This window comes from Salvelinus fontinalis, chromosome 11 (genome assembly GCF_029448725.1).
Source record: "Salvelinus fontinalis isolate EN_2023a chromosome 11, ASM2944872v1, whole genome shotgun sequence".
NCBI lineage: Eukaryota > Metazoa > Chordata > Actinopteri > Salmoniformes > Salmonidae > Salvelinus > Salvelinus fontinalis.
The window spans coordinates 15,482,339-15,500,773 of NC_074675.1; the positions used below are offsets into that span (position 1 = coordinate 15,482,339).

Here is an 18,435-nt window from a genome sequence, read left to right on the forward strand (position 1 = left end):
AATATTCAAACACTATACAGAAGAGTATAATCGCTTGTCTGGTATAATCATAAGTGCTCCTAAATGAACAGAAAGGGCACTTATCTGATAGAGTAGCCGGAAGTGACGTTTACAGTAAGTAGCAAGCTAGTGTAGCAAAGTCGTCAACCAGAAATTTGGACTGGAAGAGATGGAGGCTGTGTACCACAGCCATCACTGAAAGCTGTTTTTCAATTTAAACAGTACTTGGAATCGTAAAACCACTGACATTCCCTTCGTGACACAGGTAAGCATGATACAGTTAGATTCAGTCCCAGAAACGCAACACTGCATTTCAACAAACGTCAAAAGTGACGTCTCTCCAATTAGCTTCCTACCTAGTCTACTGCTATGCGATAGCTAACTAGCCATCTATCCATGTCAGGTTATGCGGCTAGCTAATTGGGTAGCCACATTAACATAAACCGGTTAAACAAACAGGACAGGTATTGGTTTCGCCAACACGTTAGCTAGCTGGAAGATAATCGTAGCACAACCGCGTTCCTTCCACAATTGCTGAACTGGCCGTCGGCAGACTCACTGGTATGGATAGCCTATCCTAGAAGCCAGCTAACGTTACCTAGCTGATTGTGTTTGTTCAGCTACCCTACCAGAGTCACGTGATCTGGCTACTTAGTTAGCTACAGAGACGGTGAGGTGACGAGGGGAAAGTCGCTGTGATTGGCACGTTCACATTTCCAGTTGGAAATAATTGCAACCAATTTTAACAAGTAGCTAAATTTATAACAATTTTATGATCATAAGGTCCATAGTGAAGTGTTAAATGTAGCCTAACTTATACAATATCCAGAGAGAGAGAGGTACTTTGGATATATCATTCCAACATTGCATTTCGCTTAGGATATACAGTAGTTAGGTCTCCAAGCTGGCAGACATATTTTGGTCTAAGTCATACATTCATTCAGCTCTATTTCAATATCTGTCATCAATGTGAGGATCTCAATAGCACAGTAAGCTGAGATTCTGGAAATTGAAATACTCTTTATTGAAATGACACAACTGCATTCAGGAATAATATTGTGTAAATCTTTTCACAGCAGACAGATGTAGACTTTGATACTTTTTAGGCAACATCAATCTTGATTCAGGATGTCTCTGCTGTAACCAAGAAGCTTGATCTTGACATCTAGCCATTTAGATAGCAAGTTAGAAAACAAAATGCATAGCAGGAGCCCTGACCTGGATATCATTTATTTCATACATCTTACATTTCTTGTAGTTATATTTAACTTCTAGTTAGTTATAAGCAGTGGCGTAGCCCTAGTCCACACATTTAGTTTGGGACAGAATTTTCAGTTCATTGTTATGGTGACCGATGTGTGAATCATTGCTTTTTTCTAGTGCGTGTTCCACAGTGTTTGGGACATGATGGATTAGGCAGTAATGAGAGAGAGAAAGTTAGTCACACACAGTGGGAAAGAGGCTGATTAAGTAATGAGTTTTATGGGCTGGTTGGTTTTCTCCCTGCTCAAGATTAAAGCCCTTGGCTCTGTCCACGTCCAGCTCTGTCCACTGACTCAATTATGGCTGTTGGCAACAACATCAGCACCAAGCCCAGGTGTTGAGGAGAGCAATGACATTATACCCTGCCTGCAAGAGACTGGCAGGACAGATAGAGGCTTCAGACAGTGACTCAATAAGGTTTATAATTAAACATGGGGTCAATGGCTTCCCCACTAGTTTGTTTGGCGTGCAAACCCACATCTCCAGTATGTGTCCCAAATGGCACCCTATTCCCTATATAGTGTACTACTTTTGTCCATGGCCTAGTGCACTAAATGGGGAATAGGGTGCCATTTGAGACGCACACCACTGCTTGATATGCTAATAGGATATTATATCTGAATGTGTTAATTCACTCTGATTCTATTGTTGTCGTGTCAGGGTTTGGACAGCGCTTGTCGGAATTTGTCAGACGCGAGTGCAGACAATGCATACGAATAATACAGAGATATTGACTCCTGTTCGGATCTGTCTCTCTCACTTCTAAGTCATTGATTTAGGAGATTTGTGTTTGTGTAATCACACTTGCCCACTGTGTGTACTCTGTAGTACTGTGTGTGTGTGGTACACGTCAGAGACATTGATAGCTCTGTCTACAGCTATCACGGGACACTTTAATGTGCAACATTTTGTGATTTTGCTCTCAGTGGTAAGCTGTCAATGTGTGCTGCTAATAGACTAAGTTTTTTTTCTCCATACGAAAGGGGTGTGTGTGTTCAGCCTTTTTTTAGAATACTGTATAGTTGTACCCTCTGACCTCTTTGTCTCTTCCCCCCCAGGGGTCAAAGGTCAGGCTGAGTCACCATGGAGTCCATGCTGAACAAGCTCAAGAGCACTGTCACTAAGGTGACGGCCGACATGACCAGCGCCGTCATGGGAAACCCGGTGACGCGTGAATTTGAAGTGGGCCGCCACATCGCCAGCGGCGGGCCCGGCATGTGCTGGAGGATCTACAACGGAACCAAGAAGTCAACCAAACAGGTGAGGCTGCCTGGGGGCTTCATGGACAGTTCTATACTTAACTAGAACAATGTCTCCCAACCCAGTCCTTGGGCAGCCTGAGAACTTACACATTTATTTTCCACAATTTGTTCAAAGGATAGATGGGACTCATTTTACCATCTCCAACTGACACAAACTGTCAGTGATTGTCCTGATGCAGATGGTAATTCCTGTCTTATTGTTTCTTCTTCCAGGAGGTGGCTGTGTTTGTGTTTGATAAGAAGATGGTGGATAAGTATCAGAAGTTTGACAAGGACCAGATCATTGAGTCTCTGAAGAGAGGTGTGCAGCAGCTCACCAGACTGCGTCACCCTCGTCTGCTCACTGTCCAGCATCCACTGGAAGAGTCGAGGTGGGTTAAGCGTACCGTCTGCTTCCCAGTTCAAACAGTTTGCGCGTGTATTCTGACTACATTTTGTGATATTTTTGTTTGTTTTGGTGTTCTGCTGGATTTTTTGGGGCTGATCGAGCACACCATTCTTTTCTTGAGGCTTCTCCTAGTTTGAAGTTTACGCCCCTTCGTCTGTGATTGGTCAACAGTAGGGATTCTTCAATGATGTGTTTGTAGTCATTCAACGACAGACTAATCGTTTTCATGCAAATTCTTTCACTTGAGAAATACTCCTCCAAACAACTTGGTTAGATGTAAAATTGCGAGACTAAGACGTCTGCAAAAATGTCAAAATTATAATTAAAGACCTCTTGAGTTATCTTAGATTAATTCAGACTATTTTAAGTATGTGTACTAGCTGCTACGGTGTCTCAAGAGGGACAAACAGTAATATTGCCACTTTTTTCTAGTTTTTCAAGTGAGGGTATTTTAAGGGAGTATGTGAGCACAGATGTTCACTTCGCCTAGCCGAGTTTTGCTAGGAGCCTTTACACACAGACACACACGTGTAACACACACACACACGTCATGCATACACACCCATGCAAAAAATTGATAAATACACACGACAGAGGACGCATACACACATGCAGCAAGATATGATGAAAAGTTTTGGGCCTAGCTCTATAGACTTGGCACTGAATAATACATACACCTGCCAGAGAAAGTGGAACAAGCGGTACTCACTCAGTCTCTCTCTGTCCTACTCTCGCTCTATTTCAATTCAAAGGGCTTTATTGGAATGCTCACTGAGTCTGTACATAGTCAAAGCTTTCCTTAAGTTTGTGGTATTCTGCCACTGTGTACTCTCTGTTTAGGGACAAATAGCATTCTAGTTTGCTCTGTTCAAGTAATTCTCTTTTCGGTTTCTCATGATTTGGTTGGGTCTAATTGTGTTGCTGTCCTGGGACTCTATGGGGTCTGTTTGTATTTGTGAACTGAGCCCCAGGACCAGCTTCCTTAGGGGACTCTTCTCCATGTGCATCTCTCTGTAGATGATGGCTTTGTTATGGAAGGTTTGGTAATCTCTTCCTTTTAGGTGGTTGTAGAATTGAACGGCTCTTTTCTGGATTTTGATAAGTAGAGGGAATTGGCCTAATTCTGCTCTGCATGCATTATTTTGTGTTTTACGTTGTACACAGAGTCTAAATTTAGTGTTTGTCCCATTTTGTGAATTCTTGGTTTGTGAGCGGACCCCAGACCTCACAACCATAAAGGGCAATGGGTTCTATAACTGATTCATGTATTTTTAGCCAGATCCTAATTGGTATCTCTCACACTCGCTCTCACACTACCGCTCTCTCTCTCTCTCTCTCACACACTACATTTCTTTCCTTCTCTCTCGCTCTCTCTCGTGCTCTCTCTCGCGCTCTCTCATTCACACACACACTACCTCTTTCTCTACCTTTTTATTACTCAATCCTTCCTCTAGTTCACTATCATGCCCCGTTTCTTTTGTTCTTTATCTTACTGTTCCTCTTCTCTTTTCTCTGTCATTTTTAACACACTCCTTCTTTCTTCACCGTTGTTTGTAATAATTGACACTGTTTCCTCTCTCCCTCCCTCCTTCAGGGACTGCCTGGCGTTCTGTACAGAGCCAGTGTTTGCCAGTCTGTCCAATGTGCTGGGTCAGTGGGACAACCTGCCCAGCCCCGTGCCCACAGACATCAAGGACTACAAGCTGTACGACGTGGAGACCAAGTATGGCCTGTTGCAGGTGAGACCCAATACACACACATGCAATTGTGCACATACACACACGTAGTCTGAAATGAACACACACACACTCACATCTTGTTGCTATGTATATTGCTTGGCAGATGTATGTTTCAAACCCAATTGAACTAACCACACCTCTCTTTCGGCTTATTAAATTGTCCCAGGCATATTTTTGGGGATAATTGATTTGATTGCACTCCCCTGCCAAGTCACACAGCTATTTAAAGGTGCAATCTGCGATTGCTACATACAATTTTTACTTTTAAATCAATTATATGTACACATTGATTCTTGAAGAATATAACTTATAAATGCCTCATTAGCTAAGTTCAACTGTCGTACCCCATCAGAACCCAAAGCTTGTTTTACTAATTTGTGTCTTATTGTAAATGAACACTAGCCTTAAAACATGGTTAAAACTATAATGTTGATGTAATGGATGGTCAGTTCTTGCATCCATAGCTCTGTCTAGGAATTTGGGAGTGGTAAACATTTTCCAGCCCCACCCTTCGGCTTTTTACCAAAACATTGGCAGAGTTGCTCTTTATTGTTTGAACTGCAGATTGCCCCTTTAAGGAGGAATTCTGTGAAATGTCAATGCTACATAATTGTTCTGGGTTGGAAAAAAAACCCTCTGTCAAGTACAGCTTGAATTTGTGTGTTATGGCGTGAATGTTTTTTTGTTGTACGTCTTCTAAAATGCCTGGGACACGTGAGATGAGATGAAGTAATCAGACTGTACTTTACTGATCCCCAAGTCTTTAGTTAATATCACAGATTGTCTTTCTGTTTCTCTGTTCACTGTCTTACCTCTCCTATCTTTATCTGCTTCATGCCTCTTTCTTTTCCTTTCTCTTTTTCACTCTTTCTATTTTGTTATCCTCTCTCTGTGACTACTCTCATCTCTCTCTCTTCTCCCTCCCTCTCTCTCTCCCTCCTTCACATGTCCCTCCCTCAGATCTCGGAGGGCTTGTCATTCCTACACAGCGGGGTGAAGATGGTCCATGGGAACCTGTGTCTGGAGAACGTCATCCTCAACAAGAGCGGAGCCTGGAAGATCATGGGCTTTGACTTCAGCATCTCCTCCACCAACCCCTCAGATGCCGAGGTGACACGCTCAGCGCATCTGCCTGTGTGTGTGTGTGGCCTGTGTGCACCTGTATGTATCTCTTCCTCTGTGTGTATCTGTATATATCCTTACATACCTATCTCCACCTCCCTCCCTCCTTCCCCCAGCTCAAGTATTCCTGTAAGGAGTGGGAGCCCAACCTGCCGCCGCTCTGCCTGCCCAACCCAGAGTATCTGGCCCCCGAGTACATCCTGTCGGTGAGCTGCGACGCCGCCTCAGACATGTACTCGCTGGGCGTGGTGATGCACGCCGTCTTCAACGAGGGCAAGCCCGTGTTCCAGGTCAACAAGCACGACATCTTCAAGAGCTTCAGCCGACAGCTGGACCAGGTGAGGGGGCGGTTAGTGAGATGAAGGCTTGATGGCCAGAACGTGTCCACGTGATTGCTAGTAAAAAATATACATCAAAGTTGTGAGTGCTGGCCCTCTTCATAAAGTTAGAGTTCTCTGGAGCGACAGCACCCAAGGACCTCATTCAGGCAGCAGACCTTAGTTAGAATGCATCACGTCTTATTTAGCATTTTGGGGAGAAAAGGACAGAGCGATATTAATGCCAAAGTGCACTGCAATATTTGTAATGCTTCATTGATTCCATACTTTTTGAATTGGTAGATCTCTCTCTCCCCCCCCCCCCCCCCGTCTGTCCATAGCTCAGCAGACTGAGCCCCACCATGTTGAATAAGATTCCTGAGGAGGTGAGGGAGCACGTCAAGATGCTGCTGAGTGTCACGCCCAACGTCCGGCCTGATGCTGACCAGATGACCAAGGTCAGATCACCCCCCGTGTCACCAACTATGACCTTATGTCACTAATACAACAGGATACACAAGACCTTTACATATTAAAACAGGCTCACCAAGTCAGTTAACTGATACATAGATTTAGATTTTCCTTTAGATTTTCTGATTCATTAATTAAACTAAACTTGAATGTGTGTCGTCGGTTGAATGTGTGTCGTCGGTTGAATGTGTGTCGTCGGTTGAATGTGTGTCGTCGGTTGAATGTGTGTCGTCGGTTGAATGTGTGTCGTTGGTTGAATGCCCGTTTTCAAGATCGTCTTCGTCAAGTTATTTCAGAGAATTTAAGCAAGATGAAGTCATTGATCCTGCTTTATGACATACCACCCAGTTCAGTTGAACAATCCCTTCTCTGTGTCTGGGTGCTTCAGATCCCCTTCTTTGATGACGTTGGGGCGGTGACGCTGGCCTACTTTGACTCCCTCTTCCAGAGGGACAACCTGCAGAAGTCCCAGTTCTACAAAAACCTGCCCAAGGTCTTGCCCAAGCTACCCAAGGTTAGTGTTCACTGTGTGTGTGTTGCTCTACAGGTCATTTTAGTGTCCTAGTTGTACATTCCTACAGTAGAATGCTTCATGCTCAGTGGACAGGTAGTTTGGAACGCGGTCTTCAATAATCCAGTCAAATTGGGATTGGCCATTTTGCAAATATGTGCTCAAAGGTGACTTAATAAAAAGGATTCTGATTAAAGCCACTATTCCTAACCCCTTTGCGTCCTGTCTCTTCCTCTCCACCCCAGAGAGTGGTGGTGTATCGTATCCTCCCAGCCCTCACCTCAGAGTTTGTGAACCCAGACATGGTGCCGTTCGTCCTGCCCAACGTGCTACTGATCGCAGAGGAGTGTACCAAGGACGAGTACGTCAGACTCATCCTGCCGGACCTCAGCCCTGTGTTCAAGCAGCAGGAGCCTGTCCAGGTACACGCACACGCACACACACACACACACACACACACAAACACACACGGACGGACGGACGGACGGACGGACGGACGGACGGACGGACGCAAAGGACGCAAAGGACACACACATATAGTGTATCCCCATACCCAATTTTCTGGCCTACCTTCTACGTTTTCTTGATGTGTGTTACAGGGATGGCATGGTTAGATAACAGACTAGAGGATGCTATATGCTTTAGCTGGTGACAGGGCTGTATAGATCATACTGTTTCTCTCTCTTCTCCTTTCCACGCCTTCAGGCAAGCAATATGGTGAGTGGTCTTTGCTAAGCGTAGTTGCTAAGACTGTGTGTGTGTGTGACACTAATGCTTAAAAAAGAGCTCACTTTCTTCCTAGTTTCATTTCACTGGTAGTTACCCATCTCTCTCTTTTTATCTGTCACTCTCCCATCATTCAGCCTGGATGAACTGCGTTTAACCCTCTGTGTCTCTCAGATCCTGCTGATCTTCCTGCAAAAGATGGACCTGCTGCTGACCAAGACTCCACCGGAGGACATTAAGAACAGCGTTCTGCCCATGGTCTACAGAGCCCTGGAGGCCCCCTCCATCCAGATACAGGTACCAGGGACAAGCACATCATGACTTTACAAAGGGTTTATTCCCCCGGCAGAAAGAGAAGTGCAATACTAATGAAATCAGGTTTAGGATTGAGGTTAAAGTTAGGTTTAGTTTGAGTGTAATTTAAGGTAAGTGTAAATTAGCGTACTGTCGTCCGTTGCCATACATTTTCTGCCCGTTAAAAATACACTGCCTTGATTTAATGCGTAATTTGTTGGCCAGGTACTGTACATTGTAAAAGACAGACATCTCTATTTACCTATCCAATTGAGTGATGTAGTGAAGGAAGTAAAGTGTAGGAGGATAATTGCAACGTTAACCTCTAAACACTGATTGTGGTACAGGTTGCCCCTAACCACAGCTCTAGAATCCCATTGTCTGTCCCTAGTCCTAAACTAACCATTGAGAGGATAAGAAAAACCTGACCCATTGAGAGGATAAGAAAAACCTGACCCTGCTCACATGGGAACCTGGGACATGGGAACCTCCATAGAGTTTCTATAATACGCCTGACCGAGACAGACAGTATTTTGCTGTTGCTATGATCCCAATGTCCATTCGAGAGTTCTAGGCTATATGTGATTCTATGGAAACCCCTGCCGTTAAGTCATCAGCAATGCTGTGCCATATATTTGTGTGCCCCCCCCAGGAGCTGTGTTTGAACATAATCCCTACCTTCGCCAACCTGATCGAGTATCCCTCCATGAAGAACGCACTCATCCCCCGCATCAAGTCTGCCTGTCTACAGACCTCCTCACTTGCAGTCAGTCTCTCGCTTTCATTTGACTCTCTCTCTTTCTTTGTCTGTCGGTTTCGCTCTCTGTTGATCAAATGCACATGGTTGTTTTTTGACAGGTGACAGAAATATTCTGATTGTGTGTGCGTATGTTTGACCTGTGTGTGTAGGTGAGGGTGAACTCCCTGGTGTGCCTGGGGAAGATTCTGGAGTACCTGGACAAATGGTACGTCATTGACGAGATCCTTCCCTTCCTGCAACAGATCCCCTCCAGAGAACCAGCCGTACTCATGGGGGTTCTAGGTAACGGAACATCTAGAACGTCTAAGAATCTAGATGATAGTCCTAGGGATTGTTTGAAAAAAAGCAAACTAAGAAAAAATCTCAACAGAAAAATGATTAGTACTGTTGAAGAGTTCTATCTCATTTTAGAATCTCCTAGGATAAAATTAATCAATTCTCCTAGGATAAAATTAATCAACTCACCTATGATAAAATGACAAATTGAAATAACACTTAAAAACATGATCTATCGCTTTAACAGTATTGCTGCTTTTTCTGTTGATTGTTGTGGTTCTGATTTATTGTGGAGTGGTTGTTTCCTCCCATAGGGATCTACAAGTGTACCTTCTCCCATAAGAAACTGGGCATCCCCAAAGAGCACCTAGCTGCCAAGAGTCTGCCTCACCTAGTCTCGCTCAGTATAGACAACAACCTCAACCTCAACCAGGTAGGTAGATACACACACACACACACACACACACACACGAGTCTGCCTCACCTAGTCTCGCAAAGTATAGACCTCAACCTCAACCAGGTAGGTAGATATACACACACACACACACACACACACACACACACACACACACACACACACAAGAGTCTGCCTCACCTAGTCTCGCTCAGTATAGACAACAACCTCAACCTCAACCAGGTAGGTAGAGCACACACACACACACACACACACACAAGAGTCTGCCTCACCTAGTCTCTCTCAGTATAGACAACAACCTCAACCTCAACCAGGTAGGTAGAGCACACACACACACACACACACACACACACACACACACACACACACACACACACACACACACACACACACACACACACAGAGGTTGTATTCCCACCCTCTCTCTGTGTGTTTCAGTTTAACTCCTTCATGGCTGTGATCAAAGACATGCTGACTCGTATGGAGGCAGAACACAAGACCAAACTGGAGCAGCTACACAGCATGCAGGAACAACAGAGGTATCAGTCAGATCATTCTCTCCCTCCTGTCTTCCTCTGCCGTTGTAATGTCAGGTGCACCAGTACAGTGAAATGTCTTTCTTGCAGCTCGAACCCCAACAATGCAGTAATCCATAACAATGTTTTACTGAAAATAACAAGGTAGAACAATAACGCTTGAGATATAAAAATAAGAACAACACGATAAAGTAAGTATGCGTACTATATACAGGGTCAGTTCCAGTAGGGATACTGGATTGATAGAGGTAGATATGTATAGGGGTAAGGTTACTATATACAGGGTCAGTTCCAGTAGGGATACTGGATTGATAGAGGTAGATATGTATAGGGGTAAGGTTACTATATACAGGGTCAGTTCCAGTAGGGATACTGGATTGATAGAGGTAGATATGTATAGGGGTAAGGTTACTATATACAGGGTCAGTTCCAGTAGGGATACTGGATTGAAAGAGGTAGTTATGTATAGGGGTAAGGTTACTATATACATGGTCAGTTCCAGTAGGGATACTGGATTGATAGAGGTAGATATGTATAGGGGTAAGGTTACTATATACATGGTCAGTTCCAGTAGGGATACTGGATTGATAGAGGTAGATATGTATAGGGGTAAGGTTACTATATACATGGTCAGTTCCAGTAGGGATACTGGATTGATAGAGGTAGATATGTATAGGGGTAAGGTTACTATATACAGGGTCAGTTCCAGTAGGGATACTGGATTGATAGAGGTAGATATGTATAGGGGTAAGGTTACTATATACATGGTCAGTTCCAGTAGGGATACTGGATTGATAGAGGTAGATATGTATAGGGGTAAGGTTACTATATACAGGGTAAGTTCCAGTAGGGATACTGGATTGATAGAGGTAGATATGTATAGGGGTAAGGTTACTATATACAGGGTCAGTTCCAGTAGGGATACTGGATTGATAGAGGTAGATATGTATAGGGGTAAGGTTACTATATACAGGGTCAGTTCCAGTAGGGATACTGGATTGAAAGAGGTAGTTATGTATAGGGGTAAGGTTACTATATACATGGTCAGTTCCAGTAGGGATACTGGATTGATAGAGGTAGTTATGTATAGGGGTAAGGTTACTATATACAGGGTCAGTTCCAGTAGGGATACTGGATTGATAGAGGTAGATATGTATAGGGGTAAGGTTACTATATACAGGGTCAGTTCCAGTAGGGATACTGGATTGATAGAGGTAGATATGTATAGGGCTAAGGTTACTATATACAGGGTCAGTTCCAGTAGGGATACTGGATTGATAGAGGTAGATATGTATAGGGGTAAGGTTACTATATACAGGGTCAGTTCCAGTAGGGATACTGGATTGATAGAGGTAGTTATGTATAGGGGTAAGGTTACTATATACAGGGTCAGTTCCAGTAGGGATACTGGATTGATAGAGGTAGATATGTATAGGGGTAAGGTTACTATATACAGGGTCAGTTCCAGTAGGGATACTGGATTGATAGAGGTAGTTATGTATAGGGGTAAGGTTACTATATACAGGGTCAGTTCCAGTAGGGATACTGGATTGATAGAGGTAGATATGTATAGGGGTAAGGTTACTATATACAGGGTCAGTTCCAGTAGGGATACTGGATTGATAGAGGTAGATATGTATAGGGGTAAGGTTACTATATACATGGTCAGTTCCAGTAGGGATACTGGATTGATAGAGGTAGATATGTATAGGGGTAAGGTTACTATATACAGGGTCAGTTCCAGTAGGGATACTGGATTGATAGAGGTAGATATGTATAGGGGTAAGGTTACTATATACAGGGTCAGTTCCAGTAGGGATACTGGATTGATAGAGGTAGTTATGTATAGGGGTAAGGTTACTATATACATGGTCAGTTCCAGTAGGGATACTGGATTGATAGAGGTAGTTATGTATAGGGGTAAGGTTACTATATACAGGGTCAGTTCCAGTAGGGATACTGGATTGATAGAGGTAGTTATGTATAGGGGTAAGGTTACTATATACAGGGTCAGTTCCAGTAGGGATACTGGATTGATAGAGGTAGATATGTATAGGGGTAAGGTTACTATATACAGGGTCAGTTCCAGTAGGGATACTGGATTGATAGAGGTAGATATGTATAGGGGTAAGGTTACTATATACAGGGTCAGTTCCAGTAGGGATACTGGATTGATAGAGGTAGATATGTATAGGGGTAAGGTTACTATATACAGGGTCAGTTCCAGTAGGGATACTGGATTGAAAGAGGTAGTTATGTATACGGGTAAGGTTACTATATACATGGTCAGTTCCAGTAGGGATACTGGATTGATAGAGGTAGTTATGTATAGGGGTAAGGTTACTATATACAGGGTCAGTTCCAGTAGGGATACTGGATTGATAGAGGTAGATATGTATAGGGGTAAGGTTACTGTATACAGGGTCAGTTCCAGTAGGGATACTGGATTGATAGAGGTAGATATGTATAGGGGTAAGGTTACTATATACAGGGTCAGTTCCAGTAGGGATACTGGATTGATAGAGGTAGTTATGTATAGGGGTAAGGTTACTATATACAGGGTCAGTTCCAGTAGGGATACTGGATTGATAGAGGTAGTTATGTATAGGGGTAAGGTTACTATATACAGGGTCAGTTCCAGTAGGGATACTGGATTGATAGAGGTAGATATGTATAGGGGTAAGGTTACTATATACATGGTCAGTTCCAGTAGGGATACTGGATTGATAGAGGTAGATATGTATAGGGGTAAGGTTACTATATACAGGGTCAGTTCCAGTAGGGATACTGGATTGATAGAGGTAGATATGTATAGGGGTAAGGTTACTATATACAGGGTCAGTTCCAGTAGGGATACTGGATTGATAGAGGTAGTTATGTATAGGGGTAAGGTTACTATATACAGGGTCAGTTCCAGTAGGGATACTGGATTGATAGAGGTAGATATGTATAGGGGTAAGGTTACTATATACAGGGTCAGTTCCAGTAGGGATACTGGATTGATAGAGGTAGATATGTATAGGGGTAAGGTTACTATATACAGGGTCAGTTCCAGTAGGGATACTGGATTGATAGAGGTAGATATGTATAGGGGTAAGGTTACTATATACAGGGTCAGTTCCAGTAGGGATACTGGATTGATAGAGGTAGATATGTATAGGGGTAAGGTTACTATATACAGGGTCAGTTCCAGTAGGGATACTGGATTGATAGAGGTAGTTATGTATAGGGGTAAGGTTACTATATACATGGTCAGTTCCAGTAGGGATACTGGATTGATAGAGGTAGTTATGTATAGGGGTAAGGTTACTATATACAGGGTCAGTTCCAGTAGGGATACTGGATTGATAGAGGTAGTTATGTATAGGGGTAAGGTTACTATATACAGGGTCAGTTCCAGTAGGGATACTGGATTGATAGAGGTAGATATGTATAGGGGTAAGGTTACTATATACAGGGTCAGTTCCAGTAGGGATACTGGATTGAAAGAGGTAGATATGTATAGGGGTAAGGTTACTATATACAGGGTCAGTTCCAGTAGGGATACTGGATTGATAGAGGTAGATATGTATAGGGGTAAGGTTACTATATACAGGGTCAGTTCCAGTAGGGATACTGGATTGATAGAGGTAGATATGTATAGGGGTAAGGTTACTATATACAGGGTCAGTTCCAGTAGGGATACTGGATTGATAGAGGTAGATATGTATAGGGGTAAGGTTACTATATACATGGTCAGTTCCAGTAGGGATACTGGATTGATAGAGGTAGATATGTATAGGGGTAAGGTTACTGTATACAGGGTCAGTTCCAGTAGGGATACTGGATTGATAGTCAGATTTGTGTATGTGTGTTGGAGTGTCAATGGGGGTAGTGTGTAGAGCCCTGTGAGTGTGCATAGAGATGGTCAGACATTTGTATTTTATTCTCTATGCACACTCACAGGGCTCTACACACTATAATGTTTTAGACTTCTGTTCTTTCTGTACTTACTATCTTCCTACTTCTCCTTTTATTAGTCAACAATGACTCAGGAAAGATGTGATGCAAGTTAATGTTCAGAATATCATTAGAAAGATGAGGGTTGAGTAATGTTTTATGTTTGTGCGAGCCAAATTCCCCTGAATGAAATAGTTTGAGCTATTCTGTCTGTCCTCAGGAGTATGAATATTAATACCAGTCAGACCAACCAATCGGAAGAGACGACGCGCACCCCCAGCCCTGGCAACCAGGTGAGAGGTCATTTCCTTGACAAAGAGGGGAGAGGTGATTGTCCAGATGAGGCAAATGCATGAAGGATTGATTTAATGAAGGCTTGATGTGTGTGATTTCATACACTTAAAAGGCCAAATGTATAATAAAAATGCATGTTGCCATGGGTTAGTGTTATGGCTTATTGAAACCGTTGTCTTTTTCCAGATTGATGATGTCTTTGGAGGGAGTTCTGGGAGTGCAGGGGTTAATGGGAAAGCGAACGGAAACTCGGCATCAGCTCCCCAACTCAACAGAGTACGTACTCTGCATCTTATTCAGTAGGCACAGACCGGAGCAAACGTATTGCAGTGGAAGTCTGTTAACGTTCCTGTTAAATTAGCTTGGGTGGTGCATGTTCTGTTAGACTGTCTTTTTGTGATTGAATGTTACCAAACCCATCTTACCTAGCCTAACCTTGTATAGCTGCTAGTGTATATTTCAGGGATAAGGGGTTATTATTAACGTTTTCTGTTCTTTCTCCCTTCCCCCCTGTCTCTCGCTCTGTCCCTCATCTCTCTCCCTCTCTCTCTATAGATGTCTTTGACTCTGGAGGAGAAGCAGCGTTTAGCCAAGGAGCAGGAACAGGCAGCCAAACTAAGAAACCAGCCAGCACTAGCCCCCCAGAGTATCAAACCAGCTACTCCTTCTACCCAGGTAGTAGACACACATACTCATGTGAAAATGTATAGTTCCTTACTTGGTAGCCGTCCATGGTTACACGTTTTGATCTCCTCATATAGAACAATCACAATATATCTGTATCATTTATTAGTTTGATGTTTTACAGTGATGTAATCTACTTTAGTTTCCACTTCAAACCTGCCACCTATTTGAGATTTCATTGAGATGATAAGCTGATTTGACCTGATGTGTTTGGCAGGCCAAGGACCTGAGCAGCTGCCTGCTGAACAATATGACATCCCTGGGCAGCCTGTCCCTCACCTCTCCCCCCAGACCAGGCCTCATCCAGGGCAGCACCATCTCAGCCTACCCCTCCACCACCCCCATGGGCTCTCTGGTCAGCAACGGCTACAACCCAACCATGGGCTTCCAGACAGGGGGTCTGGGCATGCGGCCCCCCGGCCCCGGCCTCTACGGAGGGATGGCCACCACCACCAGCACCCCTAACTTTGGTGCCTTGACCCACAACCAAGGGAGTACCAACACCCCTGACATGTCTGCCTTGGACTCCTTATTCACATCCAACAAGCCCAAAGTCAGCCTCAACCAAATGGCTCCTCCCAAGCCCACCCCTGAGACCACCGCCACCCCCTGGCTTAATCAGTTTGGTTCAGCCCAGCCCAGTCAGACTGCACCGATGCAGGGCGCGCCATTAGCCATGGGAGGGGTGACCAGCGGGTTCGGAATGCAGGCCAACCCTTTCTTCAGCCCGCAGAACTTCTCTCAGCCCACGGCCGCTCCCGGAATGAACGCGGGTGGTGGGCTCAGGCACAGTTCGTCCGTCAACAACGACCTGAAAGACCTATTTGGCTGAAAACAACTTTCCCCTCTTTAATGACGATAGACTGATGAAAGGGGAGTTGGACTTTTGAACTGCAAACAAGAAGAATGAAAAATCCACTTTTTGGACCGACTGTGAAAATGATGATGAATCCACTTGATATTTGTTGCTATTTGTATTTTAATCTTCTGTGGTTTGGGTTGCAGTGTGGTTCTTCTATGCTCCCATCGGACTGAACACTGAAGACTCAGCTTTTCAATCTGTACGCGGATTCCAAATCTTCTTGACTAGAGAGAGAAAAACACACTTACGTTGGGTTCTGCTCTCAGTAATGTTTGTGGAGGTTTCATATCGTTTCTTTCCTGAGACACTTTGGGGTGAAAGGTTTAATCTAGAATGCATATCTTCTCCATAATCTCTGTTCTATGTGCTAGGATGAGCAGTGGCATGGAGACCAGTCTTTCTCAGTCCATTCCTTTTTAGCCCAGCTCTAACACATGTTATTCATGCTGCCCACCTCAGCAGCCTGCTTTATCATATCAGCGTGGTTCTTTTTAGTGGGGTCCTGTTGCTTTGAGGACGACAATCCAGAAGAGCTGTAGAATCGCCGGCTAAACCGCACGGGCGGAAAGGCCAAGTCTCCATGGAAACGATCTCCGCAGTAACACCCCAGTCCATTTGGGGATTTTTAGTACCTATGCTTTCTGTTCTCTGCCTAGAATGAGATGATGAATAAGGATTCAACAGTGATGTGTCAAGATTCTTACAGTATAAATTAATCCAAATGAAACGGGATGGAAGTGAAAATCTAATCGAAGTTTATTGGTTGCGTACACAGTTTAGCAGATGTGGTGAAATGTTACTAGCACTTCTGCAATTTCTACATCTGACCTAAAGAAATATTTTCTGAGACGAAATCCTTATCAACCAACAGTTTGAAAAGGGAGGGGTTGATTGTTTTTAGGCAATTAGTCTGGTTAGGGATTGTTATCCACACAGAATCCTGTGTGTGCTGTGAGGGCGACGTTACATACGGCTACCTTCTTAATTGAAGTAACTCACCTGCATATGTACTGAATGGTTTGCTGTAAGTGAGTGATTGGTCGATTATATACTGGGAATTGTGAATGAATGTGAAGTAGGATACACAAATGTGTGCATATTGAAATGTCAGCACAATCATAATTCATTTAGTTAGTTTGCCCGGTATGTTCCTGTTTTGTAATACCCCCTCTGACTTCATCAATGTGTTCCCTTCATCATGTTACTGACCTGACCAAGATGGGACACCACAAACGATTGTGATCCTGTTGAAATGTGGTGAATTTAGTAATTGTTTTATTCCATGCATCAAACCAGGCTGCTTTCAACAAAGCAAGCAGTCCGTGCATTTTAAGTTAATCGTTGGACATATCAAATGCAGTTTTTATTTAAAAAAACTCATATATATATATATATATATATATGAGTTGAGCACTTTTTCATTAAAGGGGACCTGTCCTAAATTGTTGATAAATAAATCTATTTAAAATGGGAGAGCTCTTAAAGGGGCCCTTGGATTGTTGTGCTCTTGTGATGATGAATGAGAGGTCTTAGAGGAGTGCTGTGTGCAGTAATAATCCTTGGCAGTGGAACTAAGTCTGGGGCTGCATCTCAATAGTCAAAAGTAGTCTCCTTTCCTCGTCCCCTTTGCGTATCTTCTTCCCTTCATCTGATCTGAACTCCCAGGATAGGTGAAAGCCCTATGGGCCAAATGGAACAGGAGTGTCATCTCACCTATCCACCTGTTGCAGACTAGTGCAGGTGAAGGACGGAGATGAGAAAAGGACGCCATTGTAGACTTTTGAGACCAACCCCGTTGTGTGAATCCTCACTGAATGCTGTTTGCAGACTGGGGGACGTAGGTTTTGTTAACTGAACACATGCTAACTTATATTCACAGGTCTTTGTTGGATTTAAAAAAATAAATGTATGCCTACTGTAAACCGTGACTAGGTGAGCTGTCACTGAGTTGGCACAATGATAATGTCATGGGCTAGTGCAGGGGTGTCAAACTCATTCCACGGAGGGCCTAGTGTCTGCAGGTTTTTGGTTTTTCCTTTCAATAAAGCCCTAGACAACCAGGTGTGGGGAGTTCCTAACTAATTAGTGATGTTAATTCATCAATCAAGTACAAGGGAGGAGCGAAAACCCGCAGACACTCGGCCCTCCGTGAAATGAGTTTGACACCTGTGGGCTAGTGTATAACAAAAAGGTGGTCCTTCTGGGTTGTAAACCTCTTTCTATTGGACACAAGTGATGGAGGTCTGTCCTGATTGGGCAAAGACCTCTCTGATGTCCATCTTTCACGAAAGGTAGCTGCAATGTTCATGTGATTGTAACTATGACGACGGAAGCCTTTTTGAGGTCGAGAACTGGATTGCGTTTCCTGTCGTTGTGACTCGTGCGTTTGGACGCGAGGACAAAAGCCTATTCTTCTACAAGAGTTCTGATCCTTTGTATACTACTGCTGTCATATGTGTAGTGTGGCCTCTATGAACTATGTATTGTGTGGTGTTGTCTGAGGTGGTTCAATGAAAATCTGTACATATATATATGAAAATACACAATCTAATATTATCTATGATGTCAGTGTATTT

The 18,435-nt window shown here is 43.6% G+C and overlaps 1 protein-coding gene across 1 annotated transcript; it reads left to right on the top strand.

The window, feature by feature from the left end:
- The first annotated feature begins 113 nt into the window (after positions 1-113).
- On the top strand, positions 114-18,415 carry LOC129865141 (SCY1-like protein 2). Its single transcript, XM_055937650.1, has 18 exons — positions 114-265; positions 2,322-2,523; positions 2,739-2,896; positions 4,508-4,652; positions 5,613-5,762; positions 5,891-6,112; positions 6,433-6,549; positions 6,951-7,076; positions 7,319-7,495; positions 7,974-8,096; positions 8,746-8,859; positions 9,003-9,135; positions 9,444-9,766; positions 9,983-10,083; positions 14,240-14,312; positions 14,500-14,589; positions 14,869-14,988; positions 15,215-18,415. Exons 2-18 carry the CDS (start codon positions 2,347-2,349, stop codon positions 15,827-15,829), a joined length of 2,964 nt encoding a protein of 987 aa, XP_055793625.1. The 5' UTR covers positions 114-265; positions 2,322-2,346; the 3' UTR covers positions 15,830-18,415.
- Positions 18,416-18,435: the final 20 nt, after the last annotated feature.